The sequence below is a fragment of the Asparagus officinalis genome, chromosome 2 (assembly GCF_001876935.1).
Source record: "Asparagus officinalis chromosome 2, Aspof.V1, whole genome shotgun sequence".
Lineage (NCBI taxonomy): Eukaryota > Viridiplantae > Streptophyta > Magnoliopsida > Asparagales > Asparagaceae > Asparagus > Asparagus officinalis.
Window position 1 is genome coordinate 21,989,775 of NC_033795.1, and position 12,834 is coordinate 22,002,608.

At 36.8% G+C, this 12,834-nt stretch overlaps 3 protein-coding genes across 4 annotated transcripts in view; 2 read left to right on the forward strand and 1 right to left on the reverse strand.

The window, feature by feature from the left end:
• The window catches only part of LOC109830501 (phosphopantothenoylcysteine decarboxylase-like), a 17,496-nt gene extending 16,770 nt beyond the window's left edge, over positions 1–726 (forward strand). The window contains exon 4 of the mRNA XM_020397769.1: positions 158–726. Within this exon, the coding sequence (XP_020253358.1) occupies positions 158–442 (285 nt within the window). The 3' untranslated portion in view covers positions 443–726. The remainder of the gene's footprint in view (positions 1–157) is intronic.
• LOC109830504 (ribosome biogenesis protein ERB1-like) lies at positions 1,946–2,986 on the forward strand. Its single transcript, XM_020397772.1, has one exon. It carries the CDS (start codon positions 2,261–2,263, stop codon positions 2,888–2,890), a length of 630 nt encoding a protein of 209 aa, XP_020253361.1. The 5' UTR covers positions 1,946–2,260; the 3' UTR covers positions 2,891–2,986.
• LOC109830502 (protein WVD2-like 7) lies at positions 3,017–10,343 on the reverse strand. 2 transcript variants are annotated; one of them, XM_020397770.1, is made up of 9 exons: positions 10,001–10,343; positions 9,114–9,632; positions 8,684–9,031; positions 8,539–8,606; positions 8,099–8,173; positions 7,899–8,001; positions 7,711–7,782; positions 7,471–7,581; positions 3,017–3,543 (listed from the first exon to the last, which is right to left on the reverse strand). In XM_020397770.1, exons 1-9 carry the CDS (start codon positions 10,070–10,072, stop codon positions 3,313–3,315), a joined length of 1,599 nt encoding a protein of 532 aa, XP_020253359.1. In that variant the 5' UTR covers positions 10,073–10,343; the 3' UTR covers positions 3,017–3,312. The 2 variants fall into 2 exon arrangements, with proteins under 2 accessions (XP_020253359.1, XP_020253360.1); XM_020397771.1 differs by lacking the exon at positions 3,017–3,543 and adding an exon at positions 3,596–4,317.

Consider the following 12,834-nt stretch of genomic DNA (forward strand, 5'->3'; position numbering starts at 1 on the left):
AAAAAAAAAAAAAAAAAAAAAAAAAACCCTTTTAACATAGAACTTGATAATATGGCTGAGTTAATACATCAACTCTTCTCCACTAAAGCTGTAGCTAACTTCCAGAGCTCTGTATTTATATATCTTCTCTTATTGTTTCTTTGAATATCAATTCTAGATTGCAGGAGGATTATGTGATAATCTTCTGACATGCATTGTTAGAGCATGGGACTACAACAAGCCTTTGTTTGTTGCCCCTGCGATGAACACATTTATGTGGAACAACCCCTTTACCAAGCTCCATCTCGAAACAATTGACAAGCTTGGGATATCGGTAATCCCTCCCATCACAAAGAGGTTGGCTTGTGGGGATTTTGGCAATGGCGCTATGGCCGAGCCTTCTGAGATCTACACCACGGTGAGGCTCTCCTTGAAGCCGAGAGCAGTGAATGTCTCTAGTTAAATTTGTAATGGCAGTCTGCTGCTCCTTGGAGTCATGATGTTTGTTTTGTGTACACAGTTTGTTCTCTGTTGTACTCTTGTGGGATTATCTTGTTTTTAGGAATAGATTATTCCTTATTTCCTTTTGCTATTAGGAGCTGTGTTTGTAACTGGCTAATGCTTCGTTGTATTTGTCAGATGATATTGTTTGTAAGCTCAGACTGCCACATGAAAAAGTCTTTTGAGTGGGATTCAATCATTTCTAGTCATGTAAAGCACAGAGCCAGTTGGTTTCTTTGTACTGCACGCCGTAGAGTACTTTCTGATTATTATAATTGTTGATTAAGATTATTAGTGACCCGGTCTCTTGGTCGTTTATTCATATTTTAAAATTTTTATTTTACAGTATTTCTGTTGCTGATATTGTTAGCTATAACTAAGAAAAAGTAGCAGAAGTTCAGAGCTGAAGGTGTTAATCTAACGTTTAAAGTTGGAATTTTTTTTTTAGTTCTCGCTCAAGATAAGTTATTATTGTCCATTAGCTGGTACATATTTTCCAAGAGGTTTTCCTCTGTTGGATGGAGAAAGCACTCAACAGGTTGGTATTCCTTTAATACACGTTTAATGTTATAGATTCAGTTTCACTGGATACTTTCTTACGTTACGTTAAATGAGTTTCTCGGAACACAAAATTACCGGTATAATTTCTGTCTTTCTGCTATCCTATCGCTGATTCCCCCTCTTGATTCGAGCTTGTAATGCTGGATGAAATTGCTTAGAAACTATGGGAGTTAAAAAAGAAAAAGAAAAAGATGATTGATTATAAGAGGGGAATTGGCCAATGAATTGACATAAGTCACTTGGACAAGTTTTCTTGTATCTCATGCATCTAGACTGGCATATACTTCCATCTTACGCTTTCTAGACGATTTGCAAGACCCTCGAGTAGATTGAGTAGCGTAGATCCAATGCCCTCATTGTATTATTATTCTACGGACTAATTTCTCTTCTGGACTTTTTTTCTCTCTCTTTAGGTATAGGCACTTTTTTAAGCACGAGGGACTCGAATCATCAATTTTACAGCTCAATTTAAACAACGCAAACGAACTACAATTCGATAATAAGAAATGTTACTCTCAAATTAACACATTCAGATCTTCTTAACAGCTAGATAGCGAAGAAACGGTTGTCACAATCGTTCATCATCTAGTAGATGCTTATAATACGGATCAAGCAAAAAATAAAATAAAATAAAACGATCAATTTACTACTACGTGTAAATCAAAATGACAACGAACAGCCCGCTACTTTTAATTTCAACCGTCGGTTATTTAACGGACAGCTGTGATTGTAATAAGCTTTAAAGTGAATCACAAATCTATCCACGAACATCCATCAAACAATCAAGGTACTAATTAAGAGTAGCCGTACCCTGTGACAGGCGGAAGAATCCAAAAATCCCTACACCAACAGAAAGCCAAAGAAAATTTGGACTTTACAATTTATAACTTTTTTAACTTTTCGATAATATTTTATAAATTCCCCTCTCCGTTCATGCTTCTGCATCAGGGGGTTACAAAAAAGAACGTGTGGAGGTCAACTTCTCCTACCGACCTCTTCCCATACGTTTGATCACGCCCAACACTTAATAAACACCATTCCTTTCCCTTCAAGCTTTCCTACAACACATTTTTTATCCATACTTTTTTTTTTTTGCTGGGATATTTTCTATCCATACTTGCAAGCAAGCATAGACAACCAATAAAAGATCAAGCAAGATTCTCACATTCATCTCAACCAAGAGAAAAATACTCCAGCAAACAGGAGCACCAGGGAGAAGATGAAGAGGCAAGGAAAGCAGCATAGAACTCTGAGGATCATCACCAAGGCTACAAACACCGCCGCGGACGAGGTGGTCTCCGGCCAGAAGCACAAGCACAAGGGCAAAAGGGGCAAGAAGCCGGCGTCGAAGTCAAGGGACAAGGCCAAGGGGGCGTACAAGCTCAAGTCTGGCGATGTGGTGCTCAATCATCGCCTCGAGTCTTGGAGGGTGGCCACCGGTGAGGATGGTCGCTGGTCGAAGGGTTTCAATGGCGAAGGATATGACGACGACGACGATGATGATCGCGAGAAAGAGTACGGTCATGGAGATGCTCTTCGTGGCTCTGTAGTTGTTCAAGAGGTGGAGAGAAGCGTTCACGGCACTAATGATGAGGAGGAGAGAAGCGCCGGTGAAGAGGAGGATTTCGAAGGCGAAGGGTGTGATGAAGATGAGGATCATGAGGAGCAAGAGTACAGTCATGGATATGGCCTCCATGAGTCTGTAATTGTTCAAGAGATGGAGGAGAAATGCATTCATGGCACCGATGATGATGATGATGATGATGAGGGGGATATGGGATTCTATGAAGTTGGATTTATTTGGGAGGATGTTGATGATGAAGGTTGGTGTGTTGTGGATGAGATGTGAGGAATTGAACTTCACATTACTCTGTAAATAAAATGTTGTAGATGGATTTCATGTACATAATCTCTTTGCCTATGGCTTTAAGCTTTTGTGTGACAATTGGGAAATATTGATTCATGAAACTGACCGTCTTCAGTAGTGATTAGTTATTCACCTTTCAAAGATCTATCAACAAAAGGTTCATGTTGTAGGAAGTAGGATTCAATGTTTAGAACCAATATCCTCTTGATTTTACAACACCAATATGCCTCCAGAGAGTGGGAACAAAAAAAGAAAAATAAAAGAAAAAAGAAAACCGTCCTTCTCTGCGTACCTGAGAGTGTAGCTCTCGTGACATTCACAATAATCCACAACTGAATAAAGCATCTCATCTTCACATTTGGTCGTCTGACGAGGAACACTATCCAGCTTGCGTTTTGTTATCATTATTTCAAACTCGTAGAATTTCTGAGTAGTTGGCTACTTTTGCCCCTCGTACGTGGATTTGTCGCCCTTATCGACGTTTGAGAAGATGGCAGAGAATTTGGGACTGATTTTTCTCTGGAGCTGCCCTTAATTGATGTTTGAGGAGAAGGCAGACAATTTGGAACTGATTGTTCTCTGGACTTGCTTGATCTTCCAAGTTTGGGGGATTTAGGCCTTGTGCTCAGTTGAACCTGTGATCAAATGTTGCCGATAAGCAGTAGCATTTGCTTCTAGGTAGAAATTAGGAACAAGAGGGAAAAAGAATATAATGTTACTTATAAACGATGTAACCCAATTTCGATAATAAATACTTTTAAGGTAACCAGAAGGCGCAGAACTTTTCCCAAAATATCCACAAATACTGATATAATCTAGCGAATGGAGACTAGCAGATACACGAAGCATGGAGCATGGCTTCATTTGGTTAAGGGGGTGTCTGTTTCACTCTTTTATAGATTAGGAATAGGAATTGGATCTGACAGGGTAAACTGTAAATAAAGAATTCTAATGGTATCCTATTCCTAAGTTTGATTCATAAATTTTTTATAGATATGGGTATCTATAAAGTTGATAGAGAAGGGGGTTTATATGGAAACCCAAATCAGATGGGTTTGGATGGACTTGGGTTAAAAAGCTGACAACACCCCTACTTTTCTCGATTCCTTTCTTTTTCGGATTCTGCTGCACCGCAAACCCTAGATTGGTTTCGGCCTTCTCCAACTAATCTCGTCCCGCCTCTTCTCAATCTTGTTCTCGCCTCTTCTCGATTAGTTTTTCCATTTCGAGCTTCGATTGCGAGCATTGATTTCGAGCTTCTATTCGACGCTTCGATTTGCAGCATCGTTCTTCGATTTCGAGCCTTGATCCGAAGCTTCGACCTTGAGCTTCGATTTTGAGCAGAGATTTTGAGCATCGATCCCAAGCATCGATTTTGTTGTTTCGGTTGGTTGCTTTGGTTTTCAGTCCTGATTTAGAGCTTTGACAGTTAGAGGTATAAATCAATAACCCAGTTTTTTAAAAATTAATATATGATCATGAATGGTTATTTGTCATGGTTGATTTGGCAGTCAAACTTTGATAATTTAGAGCTTCGTTGTTCCTTATGTGCTAATAATCGCTTATAAATTTTGAGGTTTAGCTATTTTTGCTAGTGGTTTTTGCTAACACACCCCAACATCGAGAAAGTTAACAATAATGTAGACTACATTTTTTATTGCGGCCATAATATATTGTTCTTTTTTTAATAAGAATACTGAATGTTTCCCCTATGTATGTTGACTTTGTATATTCAAGTGAATAGTCATGACATATTGCTAAATTAACTAGTTTATGAAAATAAATTCCTGCTGAAATTCTTTACGAAATCTGATGTGATCAGGGATGCATGTTTAGATTTGTGGATATTTAGTAATTTTATTTTAAGATTTCAATATATGAATTAGTTATTTAATTATTGTTATGTATTGAATAAGTAGAAAAATTAAGTTCTTAATATAAACTAATTTTACAATGGATATAGATGGATAATGTAGATGAACAATTAAAGAGGATGTGTACTACTACAACTGTTTCTTCCATGGCACGATAATAACTTGTCTTCTGAGAATGCGTGCTAAGCACAAGACAATTTCTAGTTGTACGAGGGAAGAAAAGATTAAAAAATATATATTGCAAAGACGCTTCGACTTGAACATGTTGTATCCTTTAATAAACCATTTGCTTACATTATTTTATAATTTATAGTTTTTTATAGGATTGCATTGGTATGATAGATGACACACGTTGACATAGTGTTACCCAGTAATCTAATTGCATGGTTTAGAGGGCGGAAATGTGTGACACTATGTTTTAGCAGATCGCATCCCCTTTGTTACTGTCGGTTGGAGCTTGTGATGCTTTTTTTTGACTTTGTTGGTTTTAGTTTATGGAGCTTGTGATGCTCATTGTTTGGTTTTGTTGTTTTCGGTTGATTTGGTGGATGGAGCTTGTGCTCATTGTTCATGGAGATTGTGATGCACATATTTGGTTTTTTTTAGTTTCGGTTGGTTTGGTGGAGGGAGCTTGTGATGCTCCTTGTTTGGTTTTCTTGGTTTGGTGAATGTAGCTTGTGATGATCCTTGTAAATTATTATTGGTTTCGGTTGATGGAGCTTGTGATGTTCATTGTTTGATTTTGTTGGTTTCGGTTGGTTTGATGGTTTATAAGATCCTTGTTTGTTTTTGTCAGTTTAGTGGATGGAGCTTGTGATGCTCCTTGTTTGTTTTTGTTGGTTTCGGTTCATGGAGCTTGTGATGCTCCGTAATTGATATTTGACAATGATGATTGTCTATTACTGAGAATGCAATTTAACTTACAGCGTTTATTATGTCCAGATAATGCAATCTATGATGAGAATGCAATCTACTTTGAATTGATAATGTCTAGGTGAGGTAATCCATCATTAGAATGCAATCTTCAATAAACCTGTAAGTTATAGGTGGGGCATTCAATTTTGACAAAATAACTTATTCCTGAGCCACGCAATATCAACTAGATGTGTAATGATATTTTACTCAATTCCAACAAAATTTCCATTATAATATCAATAGTTTTTGCAAGTACAAGTACATAATGCAGTTTACAATAATTAAAATAATACAAAATATCACTACTAAAAACGCAGAAATTTTCCAAGCTAGCAGTTGTTTTTTAACAAGTTTTAATTCTTTCTTCAGCCTCTTTAATTTCAAAAAATATTTATCTCCAAACATATTTTCTTCGACAATTTAGTTTACGTGGTTGCTTATTTCTCCTCCTTCATGAACCCACTCAAATAAACTACATTTTTTATTTGGGTATTTTGCACACTCCTAATAATACATCCCCTTATTTCTACCATTCTTGCACACTTTCATGGGTGTTTGGAGATTACAATTGCACCAAACTTCAAAAAAATTAGGGTATTCTTTTGATATCATATTGATGGAGAAGGTAAAATTTGCAAACTATGAGAATTTGATAAGATTGTAAGAATGAGGGATACATAGGCACCATATGCCCTCAATCCACATTTATAGCTTCCAAGGCCTTGAAACTAGCCGTTGGAGTCATAATTTTTTCTGTTTTGAATTTTGGTAAACGGGTAAGGTTACCCTCACTTCTTACTTAATAATATTTTGTCCACTAGTGAGTGGTAAGTTTACCTATGGTGTTGTCATCCATTTATCCCAAAAATTTCTTATTCCAAACCAAACAAAAGAATAGGAATTAGAGGGTTTCTATAAAGTTAGATTCTATATTTTCATTATGAAACAAACATAGAAAGGTAAAAAAAATAGGATTCCACAACATTCTATGACAACAAAAAACTATCCTTAAATTTTTATAGATTAGGAAGGAATCCATAAAAAATATCATTTTCCTAATCCTATTTTTGCTCACTATTGAACCAAACACCGCTAAGATGGTTAAGAATCTTTGCAAGGATGACTGTATATACAAGTAGGATAAAATTACTAAGTTACAAGGTTAGGTCAAATAATATAATATGCCATAAAATTAGAGCAAGTTTGGCAAGTAAGCCACTTTGACATGTTTGGAAAACGGATTATTTTGGTTTATAAGCATAAAAAATAAGTTAGGCTACCCTACCTTATTTTTGGTGGCTTATAAGCTATAAGGTTTGACAAGTAAAATACTAATTTATACCCCTCACCATGTTAGAAAATTTGCTGAACACTTTGGCCTATAGTCCACTTTGCTTATAATCCATGTGTGGATTATAAGCTAAGTGGATTGTCATCCAAAGTTGTCAAACATGCTCTTAAATATGTGTAAATAACTAGCTCATGTAAAAAGAAAATAAAATCATCTCTTAACAGTATGAGCAATACGTTGTTTTTAATTCAATCTAAAAGGATACAAGTCTTAAACTAACCTCATAATTCACGAATGAATGTATTTATGTACATTCATTGACATCAGAGGAGCAAGATAATAAAAAAACATCTAGTAAAACTACAGTCGGTTAGATTTATAACCGATTTATAGTGTAGTAAGCTCATCAGAATGATACTGACAAAGCGATAATAAATAGAATAACGGAAGAAGCACTTATAGATAGAAGGAGAAATATGTACCTTCTTTATCTCGATCTTTGGTGGTTCTGCACTGTGATAAAATGCTGGCAGAGGTCTAGCCTTGAAGCAATGTCTTTGGTGTAGCTTCTTAATGTCACTTTCAGCTTTTTCCTTTAGAATAAAGGTAGAAAGCAAATTATATCTCAAAAAAGAAAGATAGTGCATTTGATTCAAACCACTAAATAGAAAATTAAACTTTATCATCATTGAGCAAAAGGCTATAGAAACTAGTGACGAAACCTTAGGTAATTTTTGCAGCTGAAGCTTTTCTGTTTCCTTCCCACAAAAGTTATCTTCAGTATTACGAGAGAGCTGAAACAATAATAGAAGTTAAGTGCGAAAATAGCAAATTAATTTGCGCAACTGCAGTACAATGATTCAAATTTGATACTGAAAAATTAAGGTCTGTTGCTTAGAAATTTTCTTACCTCTTTTCGTTTGTCTGCCCTTTCTGCACTTCTTAAGCTAAGAGAAGGCCGTGCAGTCTGAGCTTGTAATCGGCTTTCTTTAATGCCTGAAGATCCTGAAAAGCTGTTCATGGATAAACAGTTGACCAAACATTTGTTCTTCAGTACGAGAATAAGTATTTGAAAAATGACATTGTCAAAATTTTCTGTCAGGGGTGTACTTTACAGAGCCTTTATAGGATTTTGCTTCTCCTTTTCCTCTTCCAGAAAGTCTTTGATGCAGTGGTGTTTTCTCTCTGAATACACAGATAAAAATTAATAAAAATGAGTTACTTTACAGAGCCTCTAGATTATTTGAGACCTTCGGTTCTACCCAGCAGAATTTCGAGGAAGCTAACTGATTTTCTAGAATTATGGCGAGCCCTTCTGTCTATCATCTTTGTGCTAGGAATTTTACACTAACTTAAAGAGGATTGACATCAGTTGGATGTTTATTAAACTTTTCACAGGCTTTCTCCATAGCCGCATTTGATGTGAAAAGGCTTATATAATAATGAAGAGTATTAACTGATAACATGTAGAATGATAACTAACTAACTATATGAATATGAAATTCTAATAGCTAAACTGATTTCAGTTCACACTTAATAGATCGCTTTACCTTCTATGTTCAGAGTCTTCAGGCTTGGAGGTGATGGAAGCAGTGTTTAATGTTCCATTTACAGATGCCTGCAATGAAAAATTCGTTGTAAATTTAGCATAGCAAATAACAACCAACAACATCATGATTTTCACATAGCAAGCACCTTGGTTGGTGTTGCAAGATGATTGGTGCTGCCCCGAATCACTTTCAGTAAAGTACTAGAAGCCTTTGATTCTTCAACCTTCTTGGTCACCGGCAAAGTTTTATTCTTGATGGGTGGTACTCCTTTTCGACCTTGAAAGAAATTGATCGACGTATGCACCGATGGCAAAGTTGATTTCATTTTCTCATTAGATTTAGTCTCGTCCTTCTTACTATTAGAAGTGGATTCCGCAGGGGCAAGAGAAGGTGGGAGCCTTGGTGATCTATGAACAGCTTTTTGTTTTGACATAGGAACTCTTTGTTTCTTCTGAATTGAATCTCCATCCTTCTGATTGACAATAGAGCTTTCCTGGGAATATAATGAAATTGAAGCAATTTAACTTAAGAAAGCAAAAGAAAACAATAAACACTATAAAGTATCCACACATTACATTTAGTGGCTGTTTCGACGGTGGGCTAGTTCTAAGCTGCATATGATCAATAACCCTGTTATGGTTCTCAATATCATCACAAGAGGGCTCAATCGTAACTTTATCTTCAGTCACTGGAACTGTTGTTTTTTGCAAATGATCAGTTTCCAACCCACATTGTTCTTCACCCAAATCAGGTTCTTTTACATTCATTTCATTCCGAGCCACCTCAGTACTAAGCTCTTCGGATTCCAATTTCATACCCGAAACTTCCTCGTTACACTCATCGATCCTTCCAGCTCTAACAATGGCATTGGATTGTTCTAGCAATGAGGCTGATTTCTTCAAAGCTGCAGATTTCTTGTAATGGGCTTCAAAATAAGCTTTTTTCTGTGCAACGGAGCCCGGAGTTGAGTACTTCTCAATTTCTTCTAAATGCATTTTCTGACAGAAAGAGGACCATTTCCCCCAATCTAAAGATTCTGATAGAAATCTCCCAAATGAGATAGATCCCCCTAATGCTGCTGTAATTGTGCTGTCCTGTGAACATTTCAATGAAAGCGATCACCACGAAAACAAGCCCGATAATTAATAAATAAACAACAGGAGCCAAAATGCATGAATTTCTTCCATAAATAGAGTTTTTACATCCAAAAACAAAAACAAAAAAACCCATGAAAAATCTTGCACTGAAACTGAAACCCATCAACAGAAATGCAAATGCAAAAGATCCCCCTCAACAATAGGAGCCAAAGCCCATTTCAACTATAGAGAGAATTTTGACACAAAAGAACAAAAACCCAAGAAAAAGTCTTGCACTAAAACTCAAACCCATCAGCAGAAATGCAATGCAAAGACAAGGAACTAAGAAAAAGATGGGTTTTTTTCTTTTTTTTTTCTTTCTTTACCTTATCAGGATCTCGTTTGCAGATTTCAGGGGAATGACAAGAGCCCTGAACTAGAAAGGAAGAGTCACCCATTTCCTGTCTCAGCGGAACCGAAATCTAATCCTTCAATCCTCTTCTTTTCTTCCACCTTTCTTCAATATTTTTTGAATTTTTTTTCTTTTTTCTTTTTTAAACTGGGCTCAAGGTTCGAAGCTTGGAAATGTATATTAACCAAGGAAACTGTTCATGCTGCGGTTCTCCCCCCGTTCTCTCGAGGCATTCAAATTCCAAAGTGTTCGCCTTTTTGAATCAAAATGCATAAAGAATTTGAGAAGAGACACAAAATGATAGGAAGTCAAATATAACTGACAACAAATTGCTTTTGTGTTGGCCCTCAATAGAAGATCAGAAAATTATACAGTGAATAGGGTTAATTGACAACAAATTGCTTTTGTGTTGGCCCTCAATAGAAGATCAGAAAATTATACAGTGAATAGGGTTAATTACGAACAGACCCTCCGTACTGTTATACAATTGCAAAAACCACCCATGTCGTTCTTTTTTATTAGGAAAAATTGCTTGGGGGAACCAAATTAAATTGGCTCATTCATCCCCACCCTCAGTCCAAGAACCATAACCCAAACACCCTTAAACCGAAAAAGGAGTGCAAGTAACCCTCAAATACTGTGTAAACCCACTGCCCAATAAATCCATTCCCAAATTACCCTTCCCCATTTAATACTCCCACGATCCCATTTCTCCTTGAGCTGACCCCAAGATCTCCCCCTCCCCCCAACACGACAAGCCCTCATCCTCCGTCTCCGGCGAGGTCCGCATCATCTGCGTAAACGGCCACGGTGACGACGACGTCATCCTCGCCGACGCCGCTCTCTGTCGCACACCCTCCGAGACATCTCCGGCGATAAAAAAGCCTCGATCATCGACTTCTTCGACGTCGTCGCAGGATCCGGCGTCGGCGGAGTCCTCGACTCCATGCTGTTCACCGGAGGCCCCGACGGACGCCCTCTCTTCTCCGCCGCCGACGCCGGAGACCTCCTCTCCAAGAAACTTTAACTTTGTTTGATTTACATAGCGAAACCCTAAATTGGGCGAAAATTCTTCTATTACTCTCTCCAAATCTGTGGATTTTTCTGGATTAATTCCGCTTAAATTCATGCTTTATGATTGATACGTTATCAATTTAGCAAAACCTCAGCTCGCTTACGCGTAAAATTTCAATTTGAGATAAAGTCGGGAGAATTTAATTTTAATTTTAAGTTGATTATTCTTCCCGCTTTGATATTTTGGATGCTTTTGTGGATTTTTTTTCCATTCTGCTTCAAATTTCAATGCTGGTTACGTAGTGTTAACGACTCTATTGCTTGTCCTCAGCTTGTAAATCTCTTGATTTGGTTGATTATATCTGTTTATTTCTATTTGGTAATTTTCAATTTGGTACAGTTTGGTATTTTTTTATTTCTCCGGCGATTTATTTGCTGTTAAAAGTCCACCAAATGTGCAATTTAGGCATTTTCCCTTACCGCTAGCTGGCGATAGAATTGGCGTGTAAAATGCACATGATGTCACTTTATTTAAATTGAGTGATATTAGAACGTCGATGTGCCTGTGTTTAAGTGAAGTCACTTGGATTTTACCCGCCAAAATTTATTACCAGCTGTGAGAAAAAAAATTTAGTTGTGAGCAATGTTTTAAGTAAGGTTCCTCTTTTTTGTTGTGTTTGTTGGTTGAATGATCTCTCTTGAATATGTGATGTTTGGGAAAATGCCTATGAGATAGAGTGATGTGTTTTTTAGTTGGGAACAATTTTTATGAATGCAAGGTGTTTGAGAAAATGTGTACGATATGGAACACCAATATGCATGTAATAGAGGAATGGTATGCTGGCAATGGAAGTAGTTGCTAAATGTTAGTGATTTCTGTTGTGGTTTCTGAAGAATGGTTTAGTGTTTGTAATTTCCTGATGTATTTTTGTTTGATGGGTTGAAATCCTTTGTAAGGATGATTTTGATCCAATTAGAGTTTAATTTGGGAGTGTTGTTATGTTTCTTAGTTATTCAATGTTAAATGGGAAAATGAGGGAACATATATGTATCACAATTAACCGTAAATATGACAAATAAGCATATCATGTGTGATATTAGATCTAATAGAGTCATTCCACATCCTCCGCCAAAATATCTTTTGTACTTTGGGGGTAATAATGTACCATTGATTGAGTGGAAGTATTAGACAAACACATGTAACTATAATGTGGTGATTTGAAATTGAAACCCAGTGTTGATTCTTCTTCTTCTATTTCTGCTATTGGGAAGAGGGGAATGTCTAAAAGTGGATTGTCCTGCAAATATTTTGGAGGTGTTTGAATATTTTGGACGAGTTATTGATTCCTAGGTCTTGGTGGGTAAAGAAGAATAAGGGGATGATGATGAAGGAGGATGTGGAATGAATCTATTAGATCTAAATATCACATACAACAAATTATAGCCATGTGTCACGTATAAACAAATTACAGCCATGTGACAAATAAGCACATTCACTATCAACAAATTACAGCCAAATATCACATTCAAATAAGTCCCATATAGTATTGACCGAAGTGCGAATACACCCTCTTAGTGATCTTCTTTTACTCTGTTTTCGGAGAAAATTATTTGATTCATTGCGGTGTTCATTACAAACTTCAGACGTTTACAACGAAAACAAAAATTAGTCTTTTTATAAGACCTTTACACAATGAAAACAAAAAAAAAATACAATTCTCTTCAAACAGCGCAGAGATCGTTTATCGGTCTTCTGCTTGCGTGGGATCTTGGCCTGTGACTGAGACGTTGATA

Coding starts and splice junctions, on each gene's coding strand:
- LOC109830504 (XM_020397772.1), top strand. CDS start 2,261: ATGAAGAGGCAAGGAAAGCAGCATAGAACTCTGAGGATCATCACCAAG.
- LOC109830502 (XM_020397770.1), bottom strand. CDS start 10,072: ATGGGTGACTCTTCCTTTCTAGTTCAGGGCTCTTGTCATTCCCCTGAA. Junction 8,174..8,538: donor GAAGACTCTGAACATAGAAG/GTAAAGCGATCT, acceptor CTGTGTATTCAG/AGAGAAAACACCACTGCATC. Junction 8,002..8,098: donor TCCTATAAAGGCTCTGTAAA/GTACACCCCTGA, acceptor ATCCATGAACAG/CTTTTCAGGATCTTCAGGCA.